The 15,452-nt window shown below is 33.4% G+C and overlaps 1 protein-coding gene across 2 annotated transcripts in view; it reads right to left on the reverse strand.

The window, feature by feature from the left end:
* Window positions 1-3,843: 3,843 nt before the first annotated feature.
* The window catches only part of LOC124532547 (chorion peroxidase), a 32,739-nt gene continuing 21,130 nt past the window's right edge, over window positions 3,844-15,452 (reverse strand). For both annotated transcript variants that reach the window (XM_047107510.1, XM_047107502.1), the window contains exons 5-14: window positions 11,588-11,802; window positions 10,945-11,115; window positions 9,555-9,713; window positions 9,160-9,378; window positions 8,519-8,716; window positions 7,843-7,979; window positions 7,342-7,509; window positions 6,037-6,275; window positions 5,583-5,749; window positions 3,844-5,311 (exon numbers count right to left, since the gene is read on the reverse strand). In XM_047107510.1, the coding sequence (XP_046963466.1) occupies window positions 5,070-5,311; window positions 5,583-5,749; window positions 6,037-6,275; window positions 7,342-7,509; window positions 7,843-7,979; window positions 8,519-8,716; window positions 9,160-9,378; window positions 9,555-9,713; window positions 10,945-11,115; window positions 11,588-11,802 (1,915 nt within the window). In that variant the 3' untranslated portion in view covers window positions 3,844-5,069. The remainder of the gene's footprint in view (window positions 5,312-5,582; window positions 5,750-6,036; window positions 6,276-7,341; window positions 7,510-7,842; window positions 7,980-8,518; window positions 8,717-9,159; window positions 9,379-9,554; window positions 9,714-10,944; window positions 11,116-11,587; window positions 11,803-15,452) is intronic.

Genomic DNA, 15,452 nt, shown 5'->3' on the forward strand with positions numbered 1-15,452 from the left:
TAGTATATATGTAATAAGGTTAATAATTTTATTAAATATAATAATATAATTGATATAAACAATGAATCTCAAGTTAAACAAAAAACAATAACTTTTTAAACTCTTTTTTTATCAGTGCTTTTTAGCCTGCGGCTTTACCCTCTGACATTTTAAAAAGTTTACCTATAGTACCTACGTAAACCGTAACCACCAATTTGCTCACTCGAGAAGTGAAGAGTAAAAAATGTAGATTTTAATATAACCTACAATACATATATATATGTCTATAATAATTTAATGAAACCACGGGAGGTACTTAAGTTACTACTCCTTACTTTGTTTAGTCAACGATTCAGTTCCGGCACGGTTAAAATGGAAGCAGAATATAATCAGGATCGTTTGGTAAGTAATATATAAGTAGGATTAGTCCTAAGTTCATTTTCATTTCGTTCAAAATCCAAATGTAAGACCGCCATCGACAGTAAAGAAAATTCCTAGAACTGAGAAGAACGACAAAAGAAAATCAATGAGTTTTTAATCTAAAATTTTAACTGATTACATTTCTTAATATTAAAAAGTTATAATCGGTAAGCAATCCTTTCATTCCCAAGGTACTCATTATTTAATATAATAAGCTTTTGCAAATTCTACCTAACATTTTATTTCATTTGACAACAACACTATAGTTCGTATACTTTCTGGAATCTGACTATTCAGCCTAGTAATAAAGATTTGTGGGTTAAATCGTATAATCATTAAAAAAAAACACGTTTTTTAATACGATGTTAATATGTTGCATCTTTGATTTATAAATATAGCATGGTTATAAATGAAACAAAACATAAAGAATGGTATGAGGCAATTAAAAGCATCCACATCAAAATACGCCACGCAGTACGTTGGCGTTATGACATAACGAATGCATTTCACTGTGCCAAATGCCAATAGATGCCAATCTCATTCTGTTAATGCCAATTCAGTTTTATTTACATCTCAATGCCAAGGCGCTTAATGGAATGGCTCGTTTAGATTGTTCGCTTTGGTTCACATATATCATGAACGAGACTATCATAGTAGCAATGTTTTGATAATTAATTTTGTACCTGAATTTATCCAAGTAAACATGTGTGCTGTAATTTTTATATATCGTTTTTTATCCATACCGTGCATACAGGAGACGGGAGTAGGGTAAATCTCTGCCAAGTTACGATTTCGAGGCTGACATTTTTTTTAGTGAAATTGAAGACAAGGTTTAAGAAAGAAAAGGTTTTTTGAATGAAATCGTGACAAACGGTAAAATTTGAATAAACTATCAAAATAAGCATTTCATTGTTTAAATAAAATGTTCAATAAAAAGAAATAATTAAACATATTTATTGCCTGTTAATTTTATAATAAAAGACTAAATCAAGAAAAAAAAATAACTGAAGAAAAAAAATAGCGACCTTGCAACACCGTAGTCGTTATGTCATAGTCAATCTAGCCTAGCTAGGATTTACCATTTTTTTGCTAGTAATATATTGTTTATGTTTCTTGTTACCACGGTGTAAGGTTTATTTTTCTTTGCCATTATGATTGCTTATTTTTGTAGTAACAAGGCTAACACCTTCCTACGGTAAGCCAAATAACAATGCTAAGGATCTGTGAGTCATCAGGACTTTTAATAATAAGCCAGTTTTATGAGAACTTGATATAATGTATACAGTTGGCCCAACTGTTTGATTATTTAAATCACATATGTATAAAATCGCCATCTCCAATGCTATAAATATTCCTTAAAAACGTCAAAAAAGTATCTATAAGTTTGTATTTTTGAACTACTTAGTAGGTATTTGTCACTCATAAGATATTCTACCGCTAGTAATATTTAATACTAGGTATCGTCTGCGACTTCGCTCGCATTTTGGGGGGGTTGGTTGTCATGTGTTTGGCAAAAAAGTACCCCATGTCTGGGAATTCAAGCTTGATTCATAATATATTTCGTCAAATTCGGTTAATTGCTTTGGCAGTTAAAGAGCTACAGACAGACAGAGTTACTTTCAAATTTATAATATTATTATAAAAGTATAGATTGTTATGTTTCCGCTTTGAAATCTGAGTGAGCCAGTGTTGCTTCAGGTACAAGTGACATAACATAGTTTCCAAGGTTTGTCGCTTGTTAAGTACGTAAGGAAGGGTCAGCGCGCCAATGTCTATGAGCTAGTGACCGCTTACCATCAGGTGGCCCATTTCCCGTTCCGCCTACCTAATAAAGACATATTATAATATAAATAATATATTTTTCAAAAAGTATATAATATAGACAACTGTGTTCTGTTCTTAAGAAAATGTCATAAGAGATTTATTCCAAAATAAAATCCAAAAGAGAGAGATCTGATTTTTGTTCAATGTATATAATATTATTAAATTTATCACTGTCAAAAACATTCCGAAAGTCTTGAGCTTTAATATTAGTAGTAAGTAGGCGTTTGCAAGCATATTTGAATCGTCATTTTCACTTTTTCGCAATGTAGATTCTACCGAGAAGACCCGCCAAAAAATCTAGTTTTAAATCAATTTACTAATTAGTAGTTGAATTATTATTTATCCCACACAAAAACAATTGATAGAAACTCCACACTTTTTATAATAAATACAAGTAATCGATTTACATGATTAGATTTTCCAAAACCCGTGTTTCCTTTTTAAGCGGCGTATAGGCGGATCACTAACAAGGAACTTCGGAGCTTAAAAAAACTCAATTTACATTTTACCTTACAAACATTCCTCATACGGATACCATTATTTTGTGATTTCGTTAGAAATTTTACAATCTGTCGCGTGATGTAAAAGAACGGTGAAGCATTTTGCGACTTTGTAGCATCGTTAAATAGTATAAAACAAAGTCGATTTCTCTGTCCCTATAACCCTTTGTATGCTTAATTCTTAATTTAAAACTATGCAACGGATTTTGATGCGGTTTTTTAATACATAAAGTGATTTGAGAGGAAGGTTTTTGTATATAATACATGGATAATGTAGTAAAGTAACAATGATAATTTAAGACATTTGTAATATTGATAAGAGCAGAGATGGCCCAGTGGTTAGAACGCGTTCATCTTAACCGATGATTGCGGGTTCAAACCCAGGCAAGCACCGCTGATTCATGTGCTTAATTTGTCTTTATAATTCATCTCGTGCTCAGCGATGAAGGAAAACATCGTGAGGAAACCTGTATTCCACCAACCCGCATTGGAACAGCGTGGTGGAACATGTTCCGAACCTTCTCCTTAAAGGGAGAGGAGGCCTTTAGCCCAGGAGTGGGAATTTACAGGCTGTGGTTGTTGTTGTTGTTGTAATATTATGTCGTAAATAAACTAATTCTGTAGTGTTTTTAGTATCGGCATTGCACCCGTGCGAAGCCGGGGCGTGTCGCTAGTACTTTATAAATAAGTATTCGTCGAGCGTACAAGCAACAATGCCACAACCACGTGTTATAAATGAGTTATGAAGCTTAAACCTTAAGCATTTGTCATTGACATTGAACTTTGCGAAACTAGTTTGTCAAATTGTCAAAATAAAATAGTCTACTTACGTTGGCGGGAAAGAATTTTTTTTTCCATTGTTCTTCATTGCTCTATGAAAAAGTTTGTTCGGTTTTACTTTTTTATATTGTAAAAAAACAATTTAATATTAAGTTGTAACGCAGGATACATTTTTTTTATTCTTACGAATAATATATATTTAATTTTTAAAAACTATGCAGAGAGTAAAATAAAGGTTAATTCTTTTTTTAATTAAAAAAAAACTAAATTTGAATAAAAAATATATTGAATTTCGCCAATTTTAATAAAAATATATATAATATGTTTAGCAAGAGCCAAAATTATTGTTTTAATGTCGAGCGAAATATTGCGTTCGAATAAATAACAACTATTTAATTTAAAAAAACACAAACATTTATTTCGATACACAGCGATTTAACAAACAAATTGTCATAATAAATTATCCTGTTTTACTTAGGTTTATTGAAACGGAGGAATCAGGCGACTTACTAGATTATGACTATTAACAATGTATGTTGTACTTATTTCATTAGAAAAACTTATTAAAAGATTATCAATCATATTTTACCTTATTTTTAAGTAAATAACAATGATAATACTTTCATTGCATATGTATCATTGACATTAATTTTTACCCTGATGTAGAGAGTAGCTTTATAAAATTAACTATTTCTTACATATAAACGAACACATGGCATATTATATAAAGTTTTGGCACAGCTTTATTCACAGTCCAAACATATTATATACAGAAAATATTTATTATTCTTTATTATAATAATATTATTTATGTACTTTTAAACGATTATACAGGCCGATTTGATTCTCTATACTAGAATTTTATGTTTTTTTTTCTTTAATTTTGCATTACTTAGTACTTCTATCCTTAATGAAAATTCAGGAAAGCGGTAACTATGTAAAGGTAATTTAATGTTCAAGGAGGTAAAACATAACCCTATACTTTACATGACAAGCGTTTGGTATTCTTTTATAATTTCTTATAAATAATACTCGCTAAATAAAAATATTCATTGACGCTATTAGGCTAAATATTTCAACGCAAAATAGAACGTACGGAAATTAATTTTATTTCGAAATATTTAGGTTATATTAATTATGTTCGAAAGCTATAATCGTTTATTTAGTATATATTCGTAAAAACATAAACTACATACTAAAAAAAAAACAATTCTAATAAACATATAAAAACTTAAAATGAAAAACAATTATGTTAATACGTCACATATAATTAAGTTACTATTATGAGAGTAAATAAATGTGATCATATAAAATATACATTTGAACATTTATTTCAATGTAGACAAAATTGTTTGACGTCAAATAATAATTATGTTCTATCTCGCTTTACCTTCAAGAAAATATCTTTTGTTTCACTCAGTATATTATTATGAGGGTAGTTTACAAAAGCGAGACGGACTTATAGGAAAGATTATAACTATTAAAACAGCCATGAGATTCAGATAACGTTTAGTTTTCAATCTTTGTTGTTTTGTAACGTAATAGCCTACCTAACCTGAGTTCAATTTAAGGTTTTTTATCTTTTTTGCTCATCGATTTACCAGATTTCTTAGGCTTGTTTTCAGGCATAGGAGTAGGTGGGATTTCTTTCCAGGGCTTTAGGTTTGGCTGAGGGAGCTCCATGCAGTCGACAAGCGGGTTGGTAGCGCTGAGGCCTTCCATCACTCTGGGTTGGGCTTGATCCAGAAGGTCTTCGTTGGCGCAGATCACGCCAGCTAACGTTGTTTTACGTATTTCCACTAATTGTTCTATAAGAAGAGATATTTTATGGTAAGAACAGCACGATAAAACTATGATGGCCCTTAGAGAGGGGTTATTTTTTATGCGTTTCTATATTTTTGTTTATATGTAAAGTTCATGAAAAGTAAGAAAGAAAATTAACGAAATAGAAGATTACGCGTATAATGTACCACATAAAATCAAATGTAACATAGTATTTAGATATTGACATGTGTATATACATTTTTTTAGTAATTTCATATTTCAGACCACTATACTTATTATTTAATTTGTATTTACCTTCTGTAAAGCCAACAGTTTCATCAGGGGTTTCGTACCAGAACCTGTCGCCGACCTTTAGTCTTAGGAACTGATCGGCGATGAGGCAAGTGAGAGTCGGGCCTAGGAGCCGGCCATTGGGTTTCTCGGCTAAGGCTCCAGTGTAGAGATCTATATCATCAACGCTCCTGTAATTTAATAAAATGAGATTAAATATGAAGTCTTTTATTTGACGAAGAACGAGATTTCTGATTATTGACATGTGGAAAATAAAAAGTGAGACTTTTTATTAAAAGAAGAATGACCATTATGTAATCTTAAACTACTAACTACTACAACTACTTACTACTCTACTACTCTATAGATAATCCGAGTTTTTTTATTACGAATATTTATTAGATACTACAATTAATTGGCCCTATGCTACCCGTTTGTTATTAGTGAATAGTAGGCAATTGAATCTCGTCCAACTCACTTGTAGATTTTTCCGATGCGGCTCATGGAGGACTCGTCGAAGATCTCCGCCAGCTCGTCGAAGGTGCGCGGGCGGGAGTAGCCGCAGTGCTGGCGCCACGCGGGGTAGGCGGGCAGGCCGTGGTCGCGCCCGCGCTGGATGTTCAGCGACACGAGGTCCAGTCCGCAGGGCAGCGGCGACGCCTGCGCGCTCGCCGAGCCGTTGAACGTGGCGCGCCGCTCGAACAGGTGGTCGCTCAGCTGCGGCGGAGAGTTACGCATCAAGATGTGATCGTATAGCGACGAGCGAATAATATGGCCGGGCTATGGACCAGTGGTTAGAACTGTGGGTTCAAACCCAGGCAAGCACTACTAAATTGTAATGTGCTAAATTGTGTTTATAATTCATCTCGTACTCAGCGGTGAAGGAAAACATCGTGAGGAAACCTGCATGTGATAAATTTCATAGAAATTCTGCCACATGTGTATTCCACCAACCCGCATTGGAACAGCGTGGTGGAATATGTTCCAAACCTTCTCCTCAAAGGGAGAGGAGGCCTTTAGCCCAGCAGTGGGAATTTACCGGCTGTTGTTGTTGTTGTTGTTGTTGTTGAATAGATGGCCGGGCAGAGATGGGCCAGTGGTTAGATCGCGTACATCGTAACCCATGATTGTGGGTTCAAACCCAGGCAAGCACTACTGAATGATAATGTGCTAAATTGTGTTTTTAATTCATATCGAGCTTGTCAGTGAAGGAGAACGTCATGAGGAAACCTGTACTTGTCTCATTTCAACGAAATTCTGCCACATGTCAATCCACCAAGTTATATTAAAGGAGTGTGGTTTAATAAGCTCCTAAGCTTAATTTCAAAGGGAGAAAATAAGGTTAGCTCTTAGTCCAGCATCTAAAAGCTTACAGGCTGTTAGTATTGAATAGTATACGCGCTCGGTCATCAGGGGTCAGATCGGCAGGGACAAGGGCAACGTGACCTTTGACACCACGATATACGAGTCAGTCTCACAATAAAAAAATAAGAAGAAAAATAATAAAGTATGATATTATTGTATACATGACACACTAATTTAGAAAATAACACTGAGAAGGCTTCGTTTAAAAAAAAGGACACAATGGCAGGTCTGTCAATCATTAGCTCTACACTACATAGAGGAGAGATGCTAGTAAAATATGTAATAAATATTAAATACATATGTAGGTTAGTTCTTTAAATTTTTCGTCTATAAAAACAATACCCGTCTCTGTAAATGTATATTTACAGTCAAGAACCAATCTTAGTTAATTGATTCTTTACTCTAATTCAGTTTTTACCTCAGTCGTGATATGAGGATCCACTGAATGTACGGGCGTGTTAAGAGCGGACCTCACGGCGTATTTGGGGCCCTTATCCTGATACAGCTCGTAGGGGTTGAACAGGATTTCGTGCAAGTGAGTGTAGCTTATCGTTCCTGTATTGGAGTCTACGTTGTGGATCAAACCCTGGAAATTAATATAAAATTAAATCAATGGATTTAATCAGGGTTTTCTAAATTCGTAAGCATTCCGGGTTTGAGGTTTGAGGATCCTACTAAGAAATCAATAATTTAAACGGGATTTATAGAGAGAGATGTCGAGATCTATTAATCTTATCATGTAGTATTTTGTCAGCAATATTCTGTTATCAATGTTTATTTTCATAAAAAAAATTTATAAGTTTTAAAAATGTTTATAGTAAGTTCAAGGTAACGAAATGTTGTTACATGAGTTGGGCATATTTTTTATTATTTTTTAGCAAAATCAATGACATTTAAAGAAAGTTGGATAAAGAAATACCGGGAGCAAAGTGTGAGCAAATCTGAAGGCAGCTGATGAGAAGTGGTTGGCAACACTCGGGTTCACAGTGGGGTCATACACGTCCGCATAGCCTTCCTCCTGCAACGTTAAGTTCAGGGCCCACATCACGTCCTGACCTGAAATAAATATAGTTTTTATAACAGCTTCTGTTTACTTCATTTATCTCGTGAGAATTGTGGGGAAAAAAACACGCTTGAAAATAGCACAGTGGCTTCGCCTGTAGATGATATAACATATATGTATAAACCAATGTATATTGTCAATCAATCACTAACTATTAAATTAAACAACTAAATTAGAGATCATATATCTCTATTAAGGGAGCATTTTATTGTCTCCGATTGGTATTAATGTTAACTGTCTTGTGAATGTAATTCGACAGGCTCATATAACTAACATTGGAATAAAGTACAATAGTTGGAAGCATTAGGAGTACAGGTCAAATTTATATTAAATCTGACAAGATCCTGCTTGTGTGATTCCGTAAGTTTTCTGTTATTTATTATGTGCAATAATTGTGCAGGAGAAAGATAAAATATCAAATATTTTATTTATTTTTAAAAATGTAAGTATCACAGTTATTTTTTAGTGTTTTTCTCATTTTACTATCATAAAAAGCTAATGGATTTTTCATATGTTAAAAGTAATTAATCACCAAGAATTGCGGGCAGGAACTCAGCGTATGTGATGTGCTGCATTTGTGCTCCTAGTATTCTACGTGCCTCCTGGAATACTATTTCATCGTCCCAGTGGGGGTTCATTTTCTTCAATATAAAGGCTAGTCGGTTGTGCTGGCGAGCCCAGATTAGATGCATGGTTGTCAAGTGAAGGTTTTCATTGGCTCGATCATCACCTAGAAGAACACATTTGTCTTTGATATCTTCAAATGTCTTCAAATGCAAAACTTTGCATTAATTGCTCAGACAAGTTTTGCTTGTCCCATTGATTTGTATGAACTTATTAAAGCAAAACCATACAAGACTCAAGAGTTGTGCGCTTAAATATGAAGTTTATGCGCTACATCGCTAGCTGCAGTTCTTTTAGTACAAAGTACAGTTCAGAAGTCATATGTATATACATCGAATAGTTGTATTTATTTTGAAGAAGTGTTTTGTTAGGACTATAAAACGTATTTAGTAAAATCGAAATATAAGCAATTGCTTTGAGCAGTGAACCATTCTTAGACCATAACTCATGAACAGTACCGCCCCATTTTACCTAATTTTTTAACAGATCTAGGTTATATTTTGAATTTTCGAAAATTTTTTCTACTACCTACGGCTCTAACAAACTTACCCGATTCGAAACAATAACGTCCCTTCGCATTCATCTCCACAGTGTTGCAACCGTCATTAGGGTCCATGGATGGAGGCAGTAGGTCCCAAGGTCCAAGCTTCAACATCCGTAGCTGACCATCCAAGCCAGCGCGTAGCTGGTTCGTCTTGGCTTCGGAAAAGCTGTACACTGTCGAACCGTCCAGGAAAGCTGAGGCTTGGTTCAGTTGTTCGCGTTGTCCTGGAAAGAAAATGTTTAGTGACTTTGTGACTATCCGTGAATTGTGTCCAAAAGAAACCGAGCTGCTTGTTATACACTTATAAACTTTATTAAGCTGATATTTTAATTTCTTAATTTGTGATAGGTATATTTATATTAAAATGATGATTAATTAGTAAATAGTTTATGAGACTAACCGAATCGGCATGTGGGTGCAGGAGCGGACCTCACAAACTCCATGCATGTCAAATTGTAGTCTTGGTAAAAGGGATCCTCAGGATCAAGCTTGACGGGAAAACATTCGGGGTGTACTGGCTCGTCTGCATTGCAGCAAGAGATGGAACTGCTGTTTTCACCTAAAATTAATAGTGTTATGAAATGAAACGGCTCATAATTGTTTGGATGATATTTTTAAACGATTTTAGCCCTAGATTTTATTTATTTTATTATTAAAAATATTATGTATATATTCGATTGGTATAAGTATTATATTTAAACAGGTAAAGTAATGAAAATTAGCTTTACCCATTTTTCCCAGGCTACTGCTACTGATAAACAAGCTTTCAAACAGAGGAACCTCAACACTTTACAGCTCTTTTTAATATGTAAGCAAGAGTTTATTTATCTCTTGGTTGAAAAGCTTATAGTCCTTCAATTGAGACGAACATCGAAATAATGATATTTAAATCAAAATTTTACAGGGCAATATAAATCTCGTATAATATCTATATACGAGATATTTAAATATCAATATAAGTCAAATAGTTGCTCTGTCTGATTATCATCAGGGAACTGTTATGTCTGTGCACTTCATAAAACGTACTTGTGTGTTAGTTTTCAACCTTCAATTTATTTAGGGAAATGTAGTATTATAAAGTCTGGTCTATTGCTATATTCAGTGTCATTTTTACAAATATAATGATATTATAAAGTCATATGATTCCGAGTAATCTATATATAATCTAAGCTGTTACTTCAAGTGTTAAAACGTTTAAGTAGTTACTTCTGCCGTGACGCATCGATAATATTAATGTAATTGCATTAGGAATTCCTAATGGCTGATGATTTTATAAGAATATTGTGTTACAATTTCAAGTAGATTCATTGTCAATATAAAGTAATATTACAAATGCGACAGCAACTTTGTCTGACGTTCTTTCACGGTCAAAGCACTTAATAGAATTTGTTATGAAGCAAATTTTGTAACCCAATTCCAATTCCAAAATTTGTAAGGAAGGACATAGGCTATTTTTAATTACTACTATAACCTACGACCTCTCGATATAATGCGTGCAATAACTAGTGACTAATCTATAAGCTAGATATAGGATATGTTTACATTCTTCAGAGTTTGTTATTACATTAAAATAACAATAATAATTAACTACATTTTAAGAAAATATGCATAGAGATTAATCGCGTTAGATTCGTAATTTTCAATTTTTCTAAGCTGTTCTCACACTTTTATTAAATTATATTATTGAATGATAAATAGTATAGGTACTAATAGGCTATCGAAGTAAAAATTTCTTATATTCAGATAAAGTTTCACACAAAATGGTAGTCAATTTCATTTTCTATTCTTACCCTTGCTCAAAGCTGTAGCGGTGATGTCATGATCTATGAACTGTCCCCAAACAGCCAGCATAACCGTGAAGGAAGAGTCATGGGCATAGCTCGGCCGATGTACTGTAACGCTCACGTCACGAGCGCTCGGTAAATTTGTGCCGTTGTTGCCTTGACGTGGTGAGCTGATACCTAATAATAAAGCAGACATACATATATATATCTGTACTGTTGTCATTTTCTACAGTTTGATATCTACAGCATTTAAAATTGTGGAAGAATTAAGCATAGTTTTATCAATTTTAATATACTTAAAATAGGCTTAGCAATTTTGTTTAAATAAATAATTGCTATTAATTTTAAACAGGCAACTTATTTACATGATTTGTTATGACTTATGGTTTTAATATGCATTTCCTCTGTTTTATGCTATTTATATTTTTTATGTTTAATAATTTAAACATCATCTAAATTTCAATAAATTGTTTTTTAATGGACTTATTTGTTGATTTTAAGCAGTTGTCGATTCATCATTGGAATACAAATCTCTCGTAAGTTTTATATTTTATTTTTTTGTGACATAAAATTGTATCTCGTTTTTGCGTCAAAATATTTATAGCAGGAATGCAAGCTTCTAAAACCGCAATGAAATAAATTCACTTACCGTCACCGTAATCCGGTGGTATTACTCTTCTGAAGGGTGTGTTAGACACTCCCCACAAGAGGGGGTTGTTCAAGTTATTGCAGCTGCCGTCTTGTGTTCTATATTTCGAAAGCACGCAAGGGGTTGCGAGTGGACGGCAGTAGGCTGGTTCTTGGAAGGAGTTGTTGGTTTGTGGACCAATGCCGACACCAGCTTCAACCATGGTATCATCGGTTCTGAAATTAGAGTTACATGTTTTATTATTTTATGATTTATCACAATATATTTATGAGAGCTGAGAAGGCCCTGTGGTTAGAACGCGTGTATCTTAATCGATGATTGCGGGTTCAAATCCAGGCAAGCACCACTATATATATATGTGCTTAATATGTGTTTATAATTCATCTCGGGCTTGGCGGTGAAGGAAAACATCGTGAGGAAACCTGCATGTGACTAATTTCATTGAAATTCTGTCACATGTGCATTCCACAAACCCACAGTGGAACAGCGTGTGGAATATGTTCAAAACCCTCTCCTTAATGGAAGAGGAGGCCTTATCCCAGCAGTGGGAAATTTACAGGCTGTTACTGTACTTTTTTTTTTTACAATAAATTTGTATTGCAAGTAGTTTTTTCCATTTCAGAGAACTGAAATGAACTGAAAAAAAAAGTTGGTTTTTAACTTGAAGAAATTATATGGTTTATAAGTCATTTGATTCAACGATTACATACATACATTGATACATAGTACATAAGGATATATTATATACCTATATAATTGTATTTAAATAACATGGCTGTATTCTTAAATATTGAAAAAGAGTAACTACAAAGTCACTTGGCGGTTCATCTATTTTCCGAACCGAAGCTTCACTTAATATAGTTGGTAAATAAGTATTCACAAGTGCTTGTAAAAGTCTAATTGAATAAAGTATATTTTGATTTTTAATTTTGAACGAATTACATAGGGATATGTAAATACTGGGCGTCCATAATACTAGATATTATTTCTTACACGTTTTCAATAAAACATTTTTAATTTAAATACGTGCTCTATGACAATTAAGCACCCCTATTTTCTATAAGAATATAAATTTCGAAGGTAATTAAAATTCGATACATTATACCGCTTAGTGGGTATATTTTGTATCTAGTATTACGTAACACAAAAGCCAGTATTAGGATCTTGTGTCAGTTCGGTCAAGCGAGAAGCCAAAGTAGGCTGGATAGTATTTCGCGGTTAAGTCATTGCCAGACGATAAAATAAAACGCAGCGGTTTATTTAAACTGTATGTGTTTAATATAATAATATCTGATTAAGACCACTTGATCGTTAAAGGTACTCTTAATCGATAATATATTTAAAATAAATGTAAAAATCAATAATTTTATTTTTATATGGCAAAGTCTATTTGAGAGCAATATGAACTTAAATAGGAAGGTAGTATTTTAACGATACTGCCGACGATGATTGCAACTTTTCTTTTGCGCGCAAAGCTTTATCAATTAGACGGGTTTTCTAGAACAAATATCTCAAAGAATTGTTCAAGCGGTATTTTGAGAAAGCTTTAATGAGTCCCACGGCCAAGCTATGACCGCATCAGTTCATTAAATAGATAAAACATAGAATACTATGCCTTCCTAGCACGATCACGGTTTGAAAGAGTGTAGTTAGCAGACTTCTTTGGGCATACTTCAAAACCAAAGTACAAGTAATGATGGTGGTATCAGAACGCTTAGTGATGGGAATTAAAAGGTGTTTGTTCAATATTGCAAAAACAGCCATAACGAACTTACAAAATATATAAACCTATTGAATATATTTAGTAATCGCTGTGATTGGTTTTGTGTGAAAACACCTTTTGTGTATAACTTAGATCAAGGTATTCGATACGTTTTGTATATTGCGTATAAGCGAGCGTTACCGCAATGAGTAATCGATCCACTAATCAAATATACTTATGACTTGATTTTAAAATAAATTAAGCCTACGATTGTATGAGGTCATTACACTATAGTAAAACTATATTCGGCAGAGACTAAACTATGATGGAAGCGTTTGGAACTGGGAGGAGCAAATCATACATAATAAAAGGGCCTATTTATAAAATGGCATCGCACTAGAATAGAATAAAATACGTATTAATTTTTAATCTAAACTAGCTACCTATAGCGGCTACACATGGGTGCAGTGCTGATATTAGTATCAGAGATATACTATATAATTATATATGCATGTATTTTACATATAAACCTTCCTCTTGAATCAATCTATCAATTGAAAAGAACCGCATCAAAATCCGTTGTTTATTTTTAAAGATCTAAGCATACTTAGGGACAGACAGTCGTAAGAGACTTTATTTTATACAATGTAATGATAATGAAGCGGTGATTGCATCATTAACATTAAGATGTTGCAAGTTGTCAACATCACAATATATGTAGTTGAATTCTAGTATCTATCTATTCTAGTATCAAGACAGCTTGACTTAATATATTTTGTTAAATGACAATTCAAAAGGGCTTGTAAAAGTCAACATGAATAACTTTTTTTAGAGACGAAACACCTTTTACACCTTAAATAACTGTTGTTCGAAAACTACGTGATAAAATTTTACAATATATTATGTTACTTAAATTAATAATTTTGCTAAAAGTGTTGTAGTTAAGTATAAAAATACTAGAAAGAAAGTAAAGGCATAAAAAGCATAAAAAAAATCTTCAGTCTTCTTTAAAGGGACATATAATACTTATACTAATATTGCTGTTTGGCGTATAATCTTATTTGCCAAGCCCTTTTGCATGACCACCTAAATATCATATAAAAAAAAATGGAAATTTTCGTAAGACTTTTGCTAATAAAAAAATAAAGGTAGATTATAGTTAAATATTAAACAGCAAATCAGGTTGCACCGGTATTGTGGACGGGATATAAAATGGCGACGTAGACGAACCCGGTTGTACTGCAATCGATTAAGAACTAGCGCGCACTGGTAACTTTTGTCACGGTGACTGTTTTGTCACTCTTGTCAAATCCGTGAATATGTACAGATGCAGACACAAATTTCACCCAATTGTCACGTCGTAACGTGCGCGCACCTTCTTACATATCACGGACTCAACAAGAGTAACGAGACAGTCACCGTGACAAAAGTTACCAGTGCGCGCTAGTTCTTAATGCAAAATGTAGTTGCAACGTTTACACTAATTACCCAGAGACAACCCACAAATGTGATAGAAAAATATATTTGTGAATTGGTTAAGACTTTTGTTAAATTCATGAGCTACTTATTATTTTTACTACATTTTTATAAGACTGGTTATTATATAATACGTAAATTATTGAAACATATTTAATTATGAGTTAGATTTTTTGTCTCAAAAATTATGATTATTTTTCTCTGTTCGCTAACATCTTCAATCTCCCACTGACGCGGGTGAAATCAAGTTTACGGACTTGTTTTGACGACGAATAATTTAGAAACGAGAATATTGGCTACAAAGAATGAATTTTGGAAAGCTTGCAAACGACTAACGCTTATTTGCAGATCAAGTCCTTGCTCAACACGAGATACGCACTATATAAGTAAGTATAGTACGACACAACATAGATGTAGCATCGGCAAATTCAATGAAACCGATTACTGCCGATTTATACAGTCAATAGAAAAAGCGCCATTCGACGCTATTCGTCGTATAGATTCTCGCGTCAGTTCAACCCGAGAAAGCAAGTGCATTTAAATCGACGTGTCAAATTGACTTGACGAATATATTAGGTAAAAGTTATTATGTGTGTGTAAAGATCATATTCACATAAGAAATAAATATTGATAATTTCGGATAGCGTTCTTAATTCGGATGTTTTACGATATTTGCCGATGCTACAT

This window comes from Vanessa cardui, chromosome 1 (genome assembly GCF_905220365.1).
Source record: "Vanessa cardui chromosome 1, ilVanCard2.1, whole genome shotgun sequence".
NCBI lineage: Eukaryota > Metazoa > Arthropoda > Insecta > Lepidoptera > Nymphalidae > Vanessa > Vanessa cardui.